Source organism: Hypanus sabinus, chromosome 7, assembly GCF_030144855.1.
Source record: "Hypanus sabinus isolate sHypSab1 chromosome 7, sHypSab1.hap1, whole genome shotgun sequence".
NCBI lineage: Eukaryota > Metazoa > Chordata > Chondrichthyes > Myliobatiformes > Dasyatidae > Hypanus > Hypanus sabinus.
The window spans coordinates 127,542,046-127,556,762 of record NC_082712.1 but is presented as its reverse complement, the minus strand read 5'-3'; the positions used below and the strand labels follow the sequence as shown (position 1 = coordinate 127,556,762).

Sequence of the window (14,717 nt, the reverse complement as noted above, 5' to 3'; positions counted from 1 at the left end):
CCCCTCATTAATTTGGCATTTGAACCACTTCTTGGAGCCACCATCTTCTCGAAGTTGGACCTTCGTAACACACACCATCTAGTCAGTGTGAGGGAGGGGGATACTATGACTCGGCATGTTCCATCTGTGCCTGTTGAAAAGCCTCTCATCGGCCACCTATAGGATTACTATGTCCTCTACCTGTCCCTGGTCCTCCCTGGTCGCAAATTACACTAAATTTCCTCACCGGTCTACCCCCCTCCCATGGAAACACCACTGTCCTCACCGTGGTAGACCGGTTCTGCAAGATGGTGCACTTTGTAGCCCTCCCTAACCTCCCTTCTGCTCAAGAAACCACAGACCATAGTAGAAGAAGGCAGAATCATCAGAGAGGTGATAGGCCCTCTACCCACCTTGCCAAATGCAAAAATGCTATACCCTATTCCCAGATCCACCGCCTCCACTGCATCTACTCCCAGGATGAGGCTTTCCATTTAAGGACAACTCAAATGTCTTCTTTCTTTAAGGATCGTGGTTTCCCTTCTGCCTTTATCAATGATGCCCTCACCCGCATCTCCTCCATTTCCCGCAGTTCGGCCCATACCCCATTCTCCCGTCACAACAACAGGGACCGAGGTCCCCTTGTCCTCACCTACCACCCCACCAGCCTCCAGATCCAGCATATTATCCTCTACAACTTCCACCATATTCAACACGACCTTTCCCTCTCTAGCCCTCTCTGCTGTCTGCAGGGATCAGTCCCTCTGCAACTCGCCGGTCCACACGTCCCTCCCCACGGATCTCCCACCCGGCACTTATCCCTACAAGCGTAATTGCTATACTTGTCCATACACCTCCTCTCTTACCACCATTCAAGGCCCCAAAGAGTCCTTCCAGGTGAGGCAACACTTCACTCGTGAGTCTGTTGGGATCATCTATTGCATCCGGTGATCCCGTTGCAGCCTCCTCTACATTGGCAAGACCCAACGCAGATTGAGGGACCTCTTTGACAAGCACCTCCGCTCCGTACGCCGCAACAGACAGGATCTCCTGGTTGCCACCCACTTCAACTCTGATTCATATTCCCATTCAGATATGTCCATACATGGCCTCCTCTACTGCCATGATGAGACCAAACTCAGGTTGGAGAAGCAACACCTCATATACCGTCTGGGTTGTCTCCAGTCCCTTGGCATGAACATTGAATTCTCCAACTTCCGGTAATTCCCTCCTTCTCCCTTCCCCCATCCCAGTTTCACTCTGCCTCCTCCTCCAGCTGCCCATCACCTCTCTGATGATTCTGCCTTCTTCTACTACACAGTGCTTTCACCTTTCATTCCTTCTTCTCCTTTCCTGCCTATCCCCTCCATGCTTCCCCTCCCCGACCACTTGATCGTTCCTCTAATTGGTTTTTAACCTGATCCCTACCAGCCTTCTCCTTCCCAACTTCCCCCCACCTTCTTTATAGGCCCCCTGCCCCCACCCCCTTCAGTCCTGATGAATTGTCTCAGCCCGAAACGTTGACTGCTCATTTCCACGGATGCTGCCCAACCTGCTGAGTTCCTCCAGCTTGTTGTAAGTTGGATTTTTTTCTGCTTGGCAACATCCCCATCCCCAATAATTAAATATTGAATCGGGGTCAAACAATCAGTGTTAGTGAAATACTGGAGATCAAATTCTTCAATCATAGTGATTTCATGTCTCAAACTTGGCAGTCAATGCTTAAGAATGTGTTCCACATTTATCATTTCTAATACAAAAGAAATTCAATTAAAACTGTTCTTCACACTTTGTACATACCTGTTATACCCTGCACATTGGCAGAGGTAACATTGAAGGGTCCACTGCTTGTAATCACTGTGACATTGTACACACGACCAGGTCGAAGATCAGTGAAAGTTACAGATGTGGAATTTCTACTGCTGACTGTTTGTACTGACGTATAATTTACACCTTGAAGAGTGATAAAGAACAGCTCCACGTTTCCAGGTGGTGGAATCCAGGAGACAGACAATCTATCCACTGTCCCATTGCTGCTAACACTGATGTTTGCTTCTGGTATCTGTACAGGTTCTGTGGGATGAAAGAAATGATGGGATTTTCCAGGAGGTTTCAGACACAGAACGTAACGTGGTGTAAGGTAATTATGTTCATCACAGAATAGGACCATCTCAGCAGATGAGAAAGATATTGAATTTAGTTAAATTGATAAGGAGTAGTTGCAAGGATTATGCAATTAAAATCACTCAAAACATGAAGTAAACACAATGGCAGGAAATTTGCAACAGATTTGGTAGCATCTGCAGAGAGAATGATATAGGTCAGACTGAAAGGAGGACGTCGATACCGCAAGCTAAACGTGGGATCTCAGTCTTTGGTTTCTAGCACAATTGCAGTGAAGCTCAGAGCAGGAATGGGACAGAATATCAAAGTGACACACATTTAATAAGATTGAGAAGAGGTGTTCAGGACTTTGATGTTGTGTTCTTCAGTGGAAATTAATGATTTATACAATTTACTATAGAGGGAAGCCACCTTCTGCTGTACTTACTTGTGTAGCTGGATACTTCTCTGGAATCAGACTGGACATTGGCTACAAGTGTGATAACGGTGAAGGTGTAGTTGGTTCCAGCGGTCAGACCGCTCACAGTAGCATTTTCAAATTTTACAGTTTCATTTCGAATGATAATGGCAGGTTCTGAAGTTGTTTTTGTCACTACCAGATAGCGATAGTCATCTTTATATCCTATTGGTTGTTCCCAATTCAGTGTTATGGAGTCAGTGCCAACATAGTCAACTTGTAGGCTGTTCACTACGTTTGGTTCTGTTGGGGAAAATAAGTTAATTTTGCTGATTATCTTTGAAAACCAATTGCTGGTGATAAACATATTTTATGAACTGAGAATAGCTCAGATTTGATGGCTAATGTAAAACAGATGGTGGTAAGTTTTCATTGTACTTCTGCATCCAAACCCATTTTCATGGGCACTCGTCTCCCCACCATTGAGGAAATCTTCAAAAGGCTTTGCCTCAAATGGCGGCATCCATCATTAAGGATGTTAACCATTTTGGACATGCCCTCTTCTCATTACTATCACCAGGAAGGAGTTGCAGGAGACTTAAGACACACCCTTAATATTAAGAAACAACTTCTTCCCTTTCACCATCAGAATTCTGAATGGTCCATGAATGCATGAACACAACCTCAATATACCTTTTTTGCACTATTTATTTAATTCATTTTCATTGGAACTTAGAGTAATTTTTATATGCTTTCAACCATTGTACTGTTACAAAACAACCAATTTCAAACATACGTCAATGACAATAAACCTGATCCTGATTCTGAGCTGTGATCTCAAAAGCTACCCCTTAAATGCATACTTGTACTGCACAACTAAAGCACTTCTTAGCTACTTTCTATACCATGGCCTAAGTAATGCACCTGAATGACAGAGACTATACTATGTGTCTTGGTTCACAAACAGGCTCTTGATAGTCCAGGTCAACCATATCACTAATTGTAAATGCATAGGGTCATCAAACTTCCCCGTGCACTCACTCTGCTCCCAGGCAATGTGCAAAAGTAATGCTGAAGCAAAGTTATTTGGAAGGCCTGTCCTGTAAACAGACCATTGTTCAGTGCCAGAAATATTTCATGATCTAAACAGGTGGGCCATGGTGATTCTTTTTTACAGCTTAAGACTTATTATATTTCCTACCTTGGCTTCCTTTCAAATGGAAGCATCCACATCCAACTTTGATTGCTGAAACTGATGATTAGTTTGACTGCTAAGTCTAAGCATCAGTGGAGAGAGATCTCAGATGTCTGAGATCTGATGAATTGCATCCATCCCAATTTAGTACCACTTCCTTTTTATCAACCTTCAGGTGAATGGTATGCATCTACAGCCAAGAGGCATGCTTTGTACTGAGTTAAACTTGTGTACAATAATCTTACTGTAAGAACACCAATGGAGTTTCCTTTTTTTTCCATAGACTTTTCAGGTTTCTGTAATTGCAGAACCCAGTCAACTTGAATTGGCAACAATATCTCCTTCAGAATCTCCATCAGCACAAGTGCACCACAAGTCTGTGGGCTTCTTCACCTGCTCCATTCCCTTTATGCTTTTGACTGTGTGGATAAGCACAAATTCAATGCCATATTTACGTTTGCTAACAAAATCATTTTTGTTGGCTGAGTCAAAGATTCAGACGAATCAGCTGAGAGGAGGGAAATTGAACATCTTGGTGAGTGATGGCACAGTAACAACCTCTCACTCTACATCGGCAAGGCCAAGCAAATAATAATTTACTACCAGATGAAACCGAGGTCCATGAGTCAAACCTCAATGGGGATCAGGTGCGGGGAGGGTCAGCATCTTTAAATTATTCGTAGTTTTCCGAGTAGCCGTCCTGGGTTTAACACATACGTGCCATTACAAAGAAAGCCTGGCATCACCTCTATTTTCTGAGAAGTTTGTGAAGATTCAGCGTGTCATCCAAAACTTTCTCATTTTTCTATAGTGGAGTTTATATTGACTGGTTGCATCACAGCTTCGTATGTAAATGGATATGGCCCAGTCCATCACGGGTAAAGATACCTCCACTCTTCTGCACATTTATACGTAGTGCTGTCGCAGGAAAGCAGCAACAATCAACAGGGACCCCCACCATCCAGGCCATGTTCACTTCTTGCTGTTCCCATCAGGAAGGTGGTATAGGAGTTTCAGTAGCTATACCACTGAGTCCAGGAGGAGTTATAAAGGAAGAAAACAGGTTAATAGAAGAACGTGGGGGAAAAGTCATAAATTGGAACTGTTGTCAGAAGAGGGAAGAGAGGTTTTTAGTCTCAGCGTTGATTTCAGTTAATCATGCTAACTGGAAGTTGGGTGAGCCCTGAAATAAGGAAGTATGTAGCAGACTGATTGGATTGGCACAGAAAAATGCTTTGAGAAGTTTCAGGCCTCTCATGACGATTCCTTGAAGTGTCAGGAATGTGTAGGGGAGATATCAACATTCTTCTGGCACCTGCTACTGTCACTTTGTCCCGATATGGCCCAAGTTTGGAGCGCAAGTGGGTCAATAGTTCACAGACTTTAATGCAACCAGAGTTAGATGGAAAAGAAAACAATAAGCAAAACAGGGCCATTTACTACAAAATGGAAAACTTCTCAAATGGAAAACAAAGCCTACACTGCAGCTCAAAGGAATAACTAAGTATGAAATTAATACTACTAGTCTTCCAAGTCAGTTATCTCTATAGTCCAATTTTTCAGGCAAGGCCAAATACAAGCAGACAGCGAAATGTTGCTGCGCTTTGCTTGGGTCTTGACAAGAGTTAAAACAAAGAGAATGCAGTTAAATACCATCACAATGTGATAATAATTAGCTGACACATGCATATTGACAAGCGCAATTGCCGTAGCTGCTGTGCTGCTGACTCATGGGTGTGATAGCACACACCTCCATAAGCATAGCCCTGCGTCTGCTGGAAGTCCTTGATGAGTGACTTGTCCAGGATCTAAGAACGTTCTTCTGGACCACACCCATCTTTGTCTACAAGGTATTGGACCATACCATGTATCTGGCGAGATGCCAGGTGGAGCCAGGGGAGAGGTAGTGAATGGCTTGAGCTGGGAAGCATGGAATACAGGGTGGATCTTCATTGATGCTGGTAGATGCAATCTATACAATACCTTGTTGACAGTTTTTTAAACTACAAATGGTCCCGCGTAGTGCGTTGCCAATTTGCGCCTCTCGACCATCAGGGCAAAATCCCTCGATGTCAACCAGAACTCTCCTGGCTTGAATGGCCTTAACTGTCAGTGGAGCTGATCAGTCTGCCGGGAGTTCTGTTTGTGGGCGCATAGGATAGAAGCCCTGGTACGTCTCCAGGTGCACTTGTAGTGCAGCATCAGCTGTTCAGCAGCAGGAGCTCCTACATCATTCTTCTGATCGGAGAAGAATGGCAGCTGGAATCCCTTCTGGCATTCGAAGGGAGACATATTGGGGGAGGATGACTGATGGTTATTGTCGGCGATCTCTGCCCAAACCAATTGGGAGCTCCAGGACGTGGAGTTGGAAGAGGCAAGGCAATGCAGGGTTGTCTCTAACTCTTGGTTCACTCTCTCCATTGGGCCATTTGATTGTTGGTGGAAAGCAGATGAGATGCTGGCTGTGGCTTCTACAAGAGAGCAGAATTCCTTACAAAAGTGGGAAGTGAATTGTGATCCACGATCAGACACTATGTTTTGAGGAAAGCAGTGGAGCCTGAAGACGCGTTGAAGCATGTGTGTGGCAGTTTCACAAGCTGATGGGAGCTTCATGTGGTCAATGGAGTGGGCAGCCTTGGAAAATCAATTCCTGAACTGTTATTTAAGAACTAAGGAAATCTTTGCTAAACCATCTTTGACAAACAACAAATGGGATTCCAATATTCACCTACTGCCCAAAATCAGACTCTACCATTATACTTACTGTGCCCATTATGAACTAAGGATAAATGTTATCTTTATTTGTCATTTGTACTTGAAACATACACAGAAATGTGTTGTTTGTGTCCAATCAAATCAGAAGTGATTGCGCTGGGCAGCCTGTAACTGTCCTAACAGTCATCATACAGCACAGAAACTGGCCCTTCAGCCCAACTGGTCCATGCTGACCACAGCATCCTCCCTGCCAGTTCCAGCTGCACGTATGAAGCGCATAATGTTCCCCCTTCCCCTGCATATAGTTATCCAAATGCCTTACAAATGTTGCAGGTGTACCTGCCTGTAGCTCATTCCTGGTACTCACCATCTTCTGTGCGAAGAAGTTACCTCTCAGTTCTTTTTAACTCGCTCTCAACTTGTACCTGTGGCCTGTAGTTTAAGGATCTCTAACTATGGGGAAAAGGCTTTGACCATCCACCTTATCCATACCACCACAATTTTATCAATTCTATGATATTTGTCTTATTCTCCAATAAATAAAGATCCAGTGAGGCCAACTGTTTCCCATAACTCAGGCTCTCTAGTTCAGGCAGCATCTGTGTAAATTCCTTCTGACCTTCTCCAGTTTGACAATGTACTTCCAGTGCCAACATAACATGCCCACAATTCACTAGTCCTAACCGTACGTCTCTGGAATGTGAAGGGAACGGGAACACCTGGGAGATCCCACCCGGTCACAGGGGAATGGACAAACTCTTTATAACCCCCATCATACAGCTGTAAGGCGTTGCACTAGCCGTTACTCTACTGTTTCACCCCAGAAATTACATTCACTCTGATGACATGTACTGTAGGAAGCAAAGCGAATGTGAAATATTTTCCTTCATGTAATCAAACAAAACATTTCAGCTTTGCAGGCGAAGAATATAGGCACTTACTTGTGTAAACAGATATTGTCTCAAAGCTACTGTTCAAATTCTGAAGAATATTGGTAAGAACAGTTATGGTGTAATTAGTTCCAGAGCTAAGATTAAATATAGCCGATTTATTTTCTTCTTCTCTATAAGTTGTACTATTTGATGCTTGAGCCATTTGGTAGCTGACAATAAAAGTGTATTCTCCCAGATTCATATCTTCTGGTCTCTCCCAGCTAAAATGAAGTGATGAATTTGTGACAGCGGTCACTACAATGTGCCTGGGTGGTGAAGGAACTGTGAGAGAAATAAAATTACATCATGGTAAATTTTGTTTGGAAAATAAATGCAATTTACAACCTTTCACTGTGTCATGAGCAGAGTTCCCTAAAAATTGTTGATGGAGCTTTCCATGAACTAGACTGAAATACCCTCAACGGTACAGGGGGAATTGTCAAGTAAAAGGAATGGAATGATAACAGTGCTTCAAAATCACTAGCATCAAGTCCAAGATCAGATATATAGTTAGAAAGGTGAAAAATCATCTTATCCTCATCTCGTGTGAAAAGTGTCTTTACAATGAGCTGAAAGCATTGTTCTTTAAACATAAGTATATAAGAAATGGCATAGGAGTAGACCATTCATCCCCTGAACATCAATTTCCTGCTTTCTTCATTATGCAATGTACATAAAATTCCAATAATCTGCCCTCCAACTTTTCATCAAATGGAATGTTTTGACATTTGGACTATCTGGTTTTATTCTCCAAATTTTATTTAAGCCTACTGGGGTTCCAGTTCTTGCAGTCCCCTTAAATTCATTGAGGCTTTGTTCTAATGCTCCTTTTAAATTTACTGGATCCCTGTCCCCGCACTCCCACAAAACTGCTTGAGACCTTATTTTAAGCTTACTTGAAATTCTCTATACCCCATTGCCGTGCTCACTTTAAACTCACACAGGAACGTTGTTCCATGCTCACTCTGGACTCAGCGGTGTCCTGTTCTCACAGTCTGTCACCAGGCCACTAGTTCCTGTACTCCCTTTAAACCTGTCTCCTCACTGGGTAATTTAAAGTACGTTTGGTGGACTATTATGAGGAGTGACATTCAACAGAAAAGAAAATCTGTCCATTTGCGTGTCACCACTACAGTATTGAGAGTGCTGGATTATTACAAATTTTAATATTACTTAAAAATCTGTCATTCTGTCATGAATATAGCTCTACCTCTAGAAGTCTCTGCAGTTGGGAATTCCTCTGTAGTCTCTCAAAAGAGAAATGCCTCTTCCTCTGAGTCTAAAATGGGAGATCCCTTATTTAAAAGCAATCCCCAAGTTCCAGGTACTTTCTCTAGATCTAACAGCCTCTCAGCAACTTACGTGTTCCCACAAGATTACGTCTGCTGCTCCAATGAACACAGGCTAAATCTATTAACCATTCCTCTCATGTTATTCCCTTCATTTTATGAATCATCCACGTGAACTTTCCCTGCACTGCTTCCAATGCACATACATCCTTCCACAATCGTTGAGGACAACACTGTTTGCATCATTCCAAGTGTGGACTTACCAACATCCTATAAAGTTGCATCAAACATACCCCATACCATGAATGTTAACATTGCATGAACCTTCTTAACTGTTTGATGAAACTGTACGCTGTATTTTAGGTTCATGATCTACAATTTTTGTAGATCTCATTGTAGATTCTATCTGAACAATGATTTACATATTTCTTCTTTCTTCCAGAGTGGATAAACTCACATTTTATCCTGGGGAACTAGGGAAGTGCGGGCCGTTTTACTACATTGCTCTGGTTTTTGAGCAACAGCAAGGTACGTAGAGCTCGGACAGATCAAAAATTGCTTATATCATGGGGCTGTTACGAGGGAATGCCTTAGCATGGTCCACCGTGATCTGGGACAACTGGTCAGAGGTCTGTTCCTCCTTCTCCTCCTTTGTCTCTGAAATGAGGATGACACGGCCAGCCTGGTCTCCTTGGTCTCTCTAGCCACTAGGCTAGATAATCGACTTCGAGAGCGTCTGAGAGAAAAGACCGGTCACCCCATTCCTCGGGTCATTACACAGCCCACCTTACCATCTTCAACCAGCCCTAACGTCTCTCTCCCTTCCGTTCCTTGCAGAGCTCCCGTTCCTACTGTTCCGGTGAGTCAGATGACACTCCTTTCAGTTCCCCAGATCTGGATGCAGATCCCGGCTATCGTGAATCATCAACAACAGTCCCTGTGCCTAGTTGGATTCTGGTGCAGAGGGCAATCTGTTGGATGAAGAATTAGCCTCCCAGTCCAGAAGACCTCGAGAGCCATAAAATACCTATCTGGAGGCGTGGGAACTGGATGGAAAACTGCTGGCACCCTGCTCCCACCCCCTTCAGTCCTGATGAATTGTCTCAGCCCGAAACGTTGACTGCTCGTTTCCACGGATGCTGCCCAACCTGCTGAGTTCCTCCAGCTTGTATGTTGGATTTGTTCTGCTTGGCAACATCCCCATCCCCAATAATTAAATATTGAATCGGGGTCAAACAATCAGTGTTAGTGAAATACTGGAGATCAAATTCTTCAATCATAGTGATTTCATGTCTCAATCTTGGCAGTCAATGCTTAAGAACGTGTTCCACATTTATCATTTCTAATACAAAAGAAATTCAATTAAAACTGTTCTTCACACTTTGTACATACCTGTTATACCCTGCACATTGGCAGAGGTAACATTGAAGGGTCCACTGCTTGTAATCACTGTGACGTTGTACACACGACCAGGTCGAAGATCAGTGAAAGTTACAGATGTGGAATTTCTACTGCTGACTGTTTGTACAGACGTATAATTTACACCTTGAAGAGTGATAAAGAACAGCTCCACGTTTCCAGGTGGTGGAATCCAGGAGACAGACAATCTATCCACTGTCCCATTGCTGCTAACACTGATGTTTGCTTCTGGTATCTGTACAGGTTCTGTGGGATGAAAGAAATGATGGGATTTTCCAGGAGGTTTCAGACACAGAACGTAACGTGGTGTAAGGTAATTATGTTCATCACAGCACAGGACCATCTCAGCAGATGAGAAAGATATTGAATTTAGTTAAATTAATAAGGAGTAGTTGCAAGGATTATACAATTAAAATCACTCAAAACATGAAGTAAACACAATGGCAGGAAATTTGCAACAGATTCGGTAGCATCTGCAAAGAGAATGATACAGGTCAGACTGAAAGGAGGACGTCGATACCGCAAGCTAAACGTGGGATCTCAGTCTTTGGTTTCTAGCACAATTGCAGTGAAGCTCAGAGCAGGAATGGGACAGAATATCAAAGTGACACACATTTAATAAGATTGAGAAGTGGTGTTCAGGACTTTGATCTTGTGTTCTTCAGTGGAAATTAATTATTTATACAATTTACTATAGAGGGAAGCCACCTTCTGCAGTACTTACTTGTGTAGCTGGATACTTCTGTGGGATCAGACTGGACATTGACTACAAGTGTGATAACGGTGAAGGTGTAGTTGGTTCCAGCGGTCAGATTGCTCACAGTAGCATTTTCAAATTTTACAGTTCCATTTTGAATGATAATGGCAGGTTCTGAACTTGCTTTTGTCACTACCAGATAGCGATAGTCATCTTTATATCCTATTGGTTGTTCCCAATTCAGTGTTATGGAGTTGGTGCCAACATAGTCAACTTGTAGGCTGTTCACTACGTTTGGTTCTGTTGGGGAAAATAAGTTAATTTTGTTGATTATCTTTGAAAACCAATTGCTGGTGATAAATGTATTTTATGAACTGAGAATAGCTCAGATTTGATGGTTAATGTAAAACAGATGGTGGTAAGCTTTCATTGTACTTCTGCATCCAAACCCATTTTCATGGGCACTCGTCTCCCCACCATTGAGGAAATCTTCAAAAGGCTTTGCCTCAAATGGCGGCATCCATCATTAAGGATGTTAACCATTTTGGACATGCCCTCTTCTCATTACTATCACCAGGAAAGAGTTGCAGGAGACTTAAGACACACCCTCAATATTAAGAAACAACTTCTTCCCTTTCACCATCAGAATTCTGAATGGTCCATGAACGCATGAACACAACCTCAATATACCTTTTTTTGCACTATTTATTTAATTCATTTTCATTGGAACTCAGAATAATTTTTTTAATGCTTTCAACCATTGTACTGTTACAAAACAACCAATTTCAAACATACGTCAATGACAATAAACCTGATCCTGATTCTGAGCTGTGATCTCAAAAGCTACCCCTTAAATGCATACTTGTACTGCACAACTAAAGCACTTCTTAGCTACTTTCTATACCATGGCCTAAGTAATGCACCTGAACGACAGAGACTATACTATGTGTCTTGGTTCACAAACAGGCTCTTGATAGTCCAGGTCAACCATATCACTAATTGTAAATGCATAGGGTCATCAAACGTCCCCGTGCACTCCCTCTGCTCCCAGACAATGTGCAAAAGTAATGCTGAAGCAAAGTTATTTGGAAGGCCTGTCCTGTAAATGGACCATTGTTCAGTGCCGGAAATATATCATGATCTAAACAGGTGGGCGAATGGTGATTCTTTTTTACAGCTTAAGACTTATTATATTTCTTACCTTGGCTTCCTTTCAAGTGGAAGCATCCACATCCAACTTTGATTGCTGAAACTGATGGATCGTTTGGCTGCTAAGTCTAAGCATCAGTGGAGAGAGATCTCAGATGTCTGAGATCTGATGAATTGCATCCATCCCAATTTAGTACCACTTCCTTTTTATCAACCTTCAGGTGAATGGTATGCATCTACAGCCAAGAGGCATGCTTTGTACTGAGTTAAACCTGTGTACAATAATCTTACTGTAAGAACACCAATGGAGTTTCCTTTTTTTTCCATAGACTTTTCAGGTTTCTGTAATTGCAGAACCCAGTCAACTTGAATTGGCAACAATATCTCCTCCAGAATCTCCATCAGCACAAGTGCACCACAGGTCTGTGGGCTTATTCAACTGCTCCATTCCCTTTATGCTTATGACTGTGTGGATAAGCACAAATTCAATGCCATATTTACGTTTGCTAACAAAATCATTTTTGTTGGCTGAGTCAAAGATTCAGACGAATCAGCTGAGAGGAGGGAAATTGAACATCTTGGTGAGTGATGGCACAGTAACAACCTCTCACTCTACATCAGCAAGGCCAAGAAAGTCATAATTTACTACCAGATGAAACCAGACGTCCATGAGTCAATCCTCAATTGGGATCAGGTGTGGAGAGGGTCAGCATCTTTAAATTACGTAGTTTTCAGACGAGCTGTCCTGGGTTTAACACATACGTGCCATTACAAAGAAAGCCTGGCATCACCTCTATTTTCTGAGAAGTTTGTGAAGATTCAGCGTGTCATCCAAAACTTTCTCATTTTTCTATAGTGGAGTTTATATTGACTGGTTGCATCACAGCTTCGTATGTGAATGGATATGGCCCAGTCCATCACGGGAAAGATACCTCCACTCTTCTGCACATTTATATGTAGTGCTGTCGCAGGAAAGCAGAAACCATCAACAGGGACCTCCACTATCAAGCTCACGTTCTCTTCTTGCTGTTCCCATCAGGAAGGTGGTACAGGAGTTTCAGTAGCTATACCACTTGAGTCCAGGAGGAGTTATAAAGGAAGAAAACAGGTTAATAGAAGAATGTGGGGGAAAAGTCATAAATTGGAGCTGTTGTCAGAAGAGGGAAGAGAGGTTTTAGTCTCAGCGTTGATTTCAGTTAATCATGCTAACTGGCAGTTGGGTGAGCCCCGAAATAAGGAAGTATGTAGCAGACTGATTGGATTGGCTCAGAAAAATGCTTGGAGAAGTTTCAGGCCTCTCATGATGATTCCTTGAAGTGTCAGGAATGTGTAGAGGAGATATCAACATTCTTCTGGCACCTGCTACTGGCACTTTGTTCCGATTTGGCCCAAGTTTGGAGCGAAGGACACTGAAGTGGGTCAATAGTTCACAGACTTTAATGCAACCAGAGTTAGAAGGAAAAGAAATCAGTAAGTGCTAGGCCAAACAGGGTCATTAACTAAAACTCTCAAATGGAAAACAAAGCCTACACTGCAGCTCAAAGGAATAACTAAGTATGAAATTAATACCACTAGTCTTCCAAGTCAGCTAACTCTATAGTCCAATTTTTCAGGCAAGCCATAATACAAGTAGACAGCGAAATGTTGCTGTGCTTTGCTCGGGTCTTGACAAGAGTTAAAACAAAGAGAATGCAGTTAAATACCATCACAATGTGATAATAATTAGCTGACACATGCATATTGACGAGCGCAATTGCCGTAGCTGCTGCGCTGCTGACTCATGGGTGTGACAGCACACCCCTCCAAAAGCATTGCCCTGTGTCTGCTGGAAGTCCTTGATGAGTGACTTGTCCAGGATCTAAGAACGTTCTTCTGGACCACACCCATCTTTGTCTACAAGGTATTGGACCTTACCATATATCTGGCGAGATGCCAGGTGGAGCCAGGGGAGAGGTACTGACTGGCTTGAGCTGGGAAGCATGGAATACAGGGTGGATCTTCATTGATGCTGGTAGATGCAATCTATACAATACCTTGTTGACAGTTTTTTCAACTACAAATGGTCCCGCGTAGTGCGTTGCCAATTTGTGCCTCTCGACCATCAGTGGAAAATCCCTGGATGTCAACCAGAACTCTCCTGGCTTGAATGGCCTTAACTGTCAGCGGAGCTGATCAGTCTGCCGGGAGTTCTGTTTGTGGGCGCGTAGGATAGAAGCCCTGGTACATCTCCAGGTGCACTTGTAGTGCAGCATCAGCTGTTCAGCAGCAGGAGCTCCTACATCATTCTTCTGATTGGAGAAGAATGGCAGCTGGAATCCCTTCTGGCATTCGAAGGGAGACATATCGGGGGAGGATGACTGAAGGTTATTGTCGGCGATCTCTGCCCAAACCAATTGGGAGCTCCAGGATGTGGCGTTGGAAGAGGCAAGGCAATGCAGGATTGTCTCTAACTCCTGGTTCACTCTCTCCATTGGGCCATTTGATTGTTGGTGGAAAGCAGATGAGATGCTGGCTGTGGCTTCTACAAGAGAGCAGAATTCCTTCCAAAAGTGGGAAGTGAACTGTGATCCACGATCAGACACTATGTCTTGAGGAAAGCAGTGGAGCCTGAAGACACGTTGAAGCATGTGTGTGGCAGTTTCACAAGCTGATGGGAGCTTCATGTGGTCAATGGAGTGGGCAGCCTTGGAAAATCAATTCCTGAACTGTTATTTAAGAACTAAGGAAATCTTTGCTAAACCATCTTCGACAAACAACAAATGGGATTCCAATATTCACCTACTGCCCAAAATCAGACTCTACCATTATAGTTACTGTGCCC

The 14,717-nt window shown here is 43.1% G+C and overlaps 1 protein-coding gene across 1 annotated transcript in view; it reads right to left on the bottom strand.

Annotated features, from left to right (window-relative positions):
- LOC132397544 (uncharacterized) overlaps positions 1-14,717 on the bottom strand; it is a 215,824-nt gene that overhangs the window by 82,946 nt on the left and 118,161 nt on the right. Inside the window, exons 38-43 of the mRNA XM_059976370.1 lie at positions 10,775-11,047; positions 10,024-10,296; positions 7,352-7,624; positions 5,870-6,166; positions 2,531-2,803; positions 1,780-2,052 (exon numbers count right to left, since the gene is read on the bottom strand). Coding sequence (XP_059832353.1) covers positions 1,780-2,052; positions 2,531-2,803; positions 5,870-6,166; positions 7,352-7,624; positions 10,024-10,296; positions 10,775-11,047 — 1,662 coding nt within the window. The remainder of the gene's footprint in view (positions 1-1,779; positions 2,053-2,530; positions 2,804-5,869; positions 6,167-7,351; positions 7,625-10,023; positions 10,297-10,774; positions 11,048-14,717) is intronic.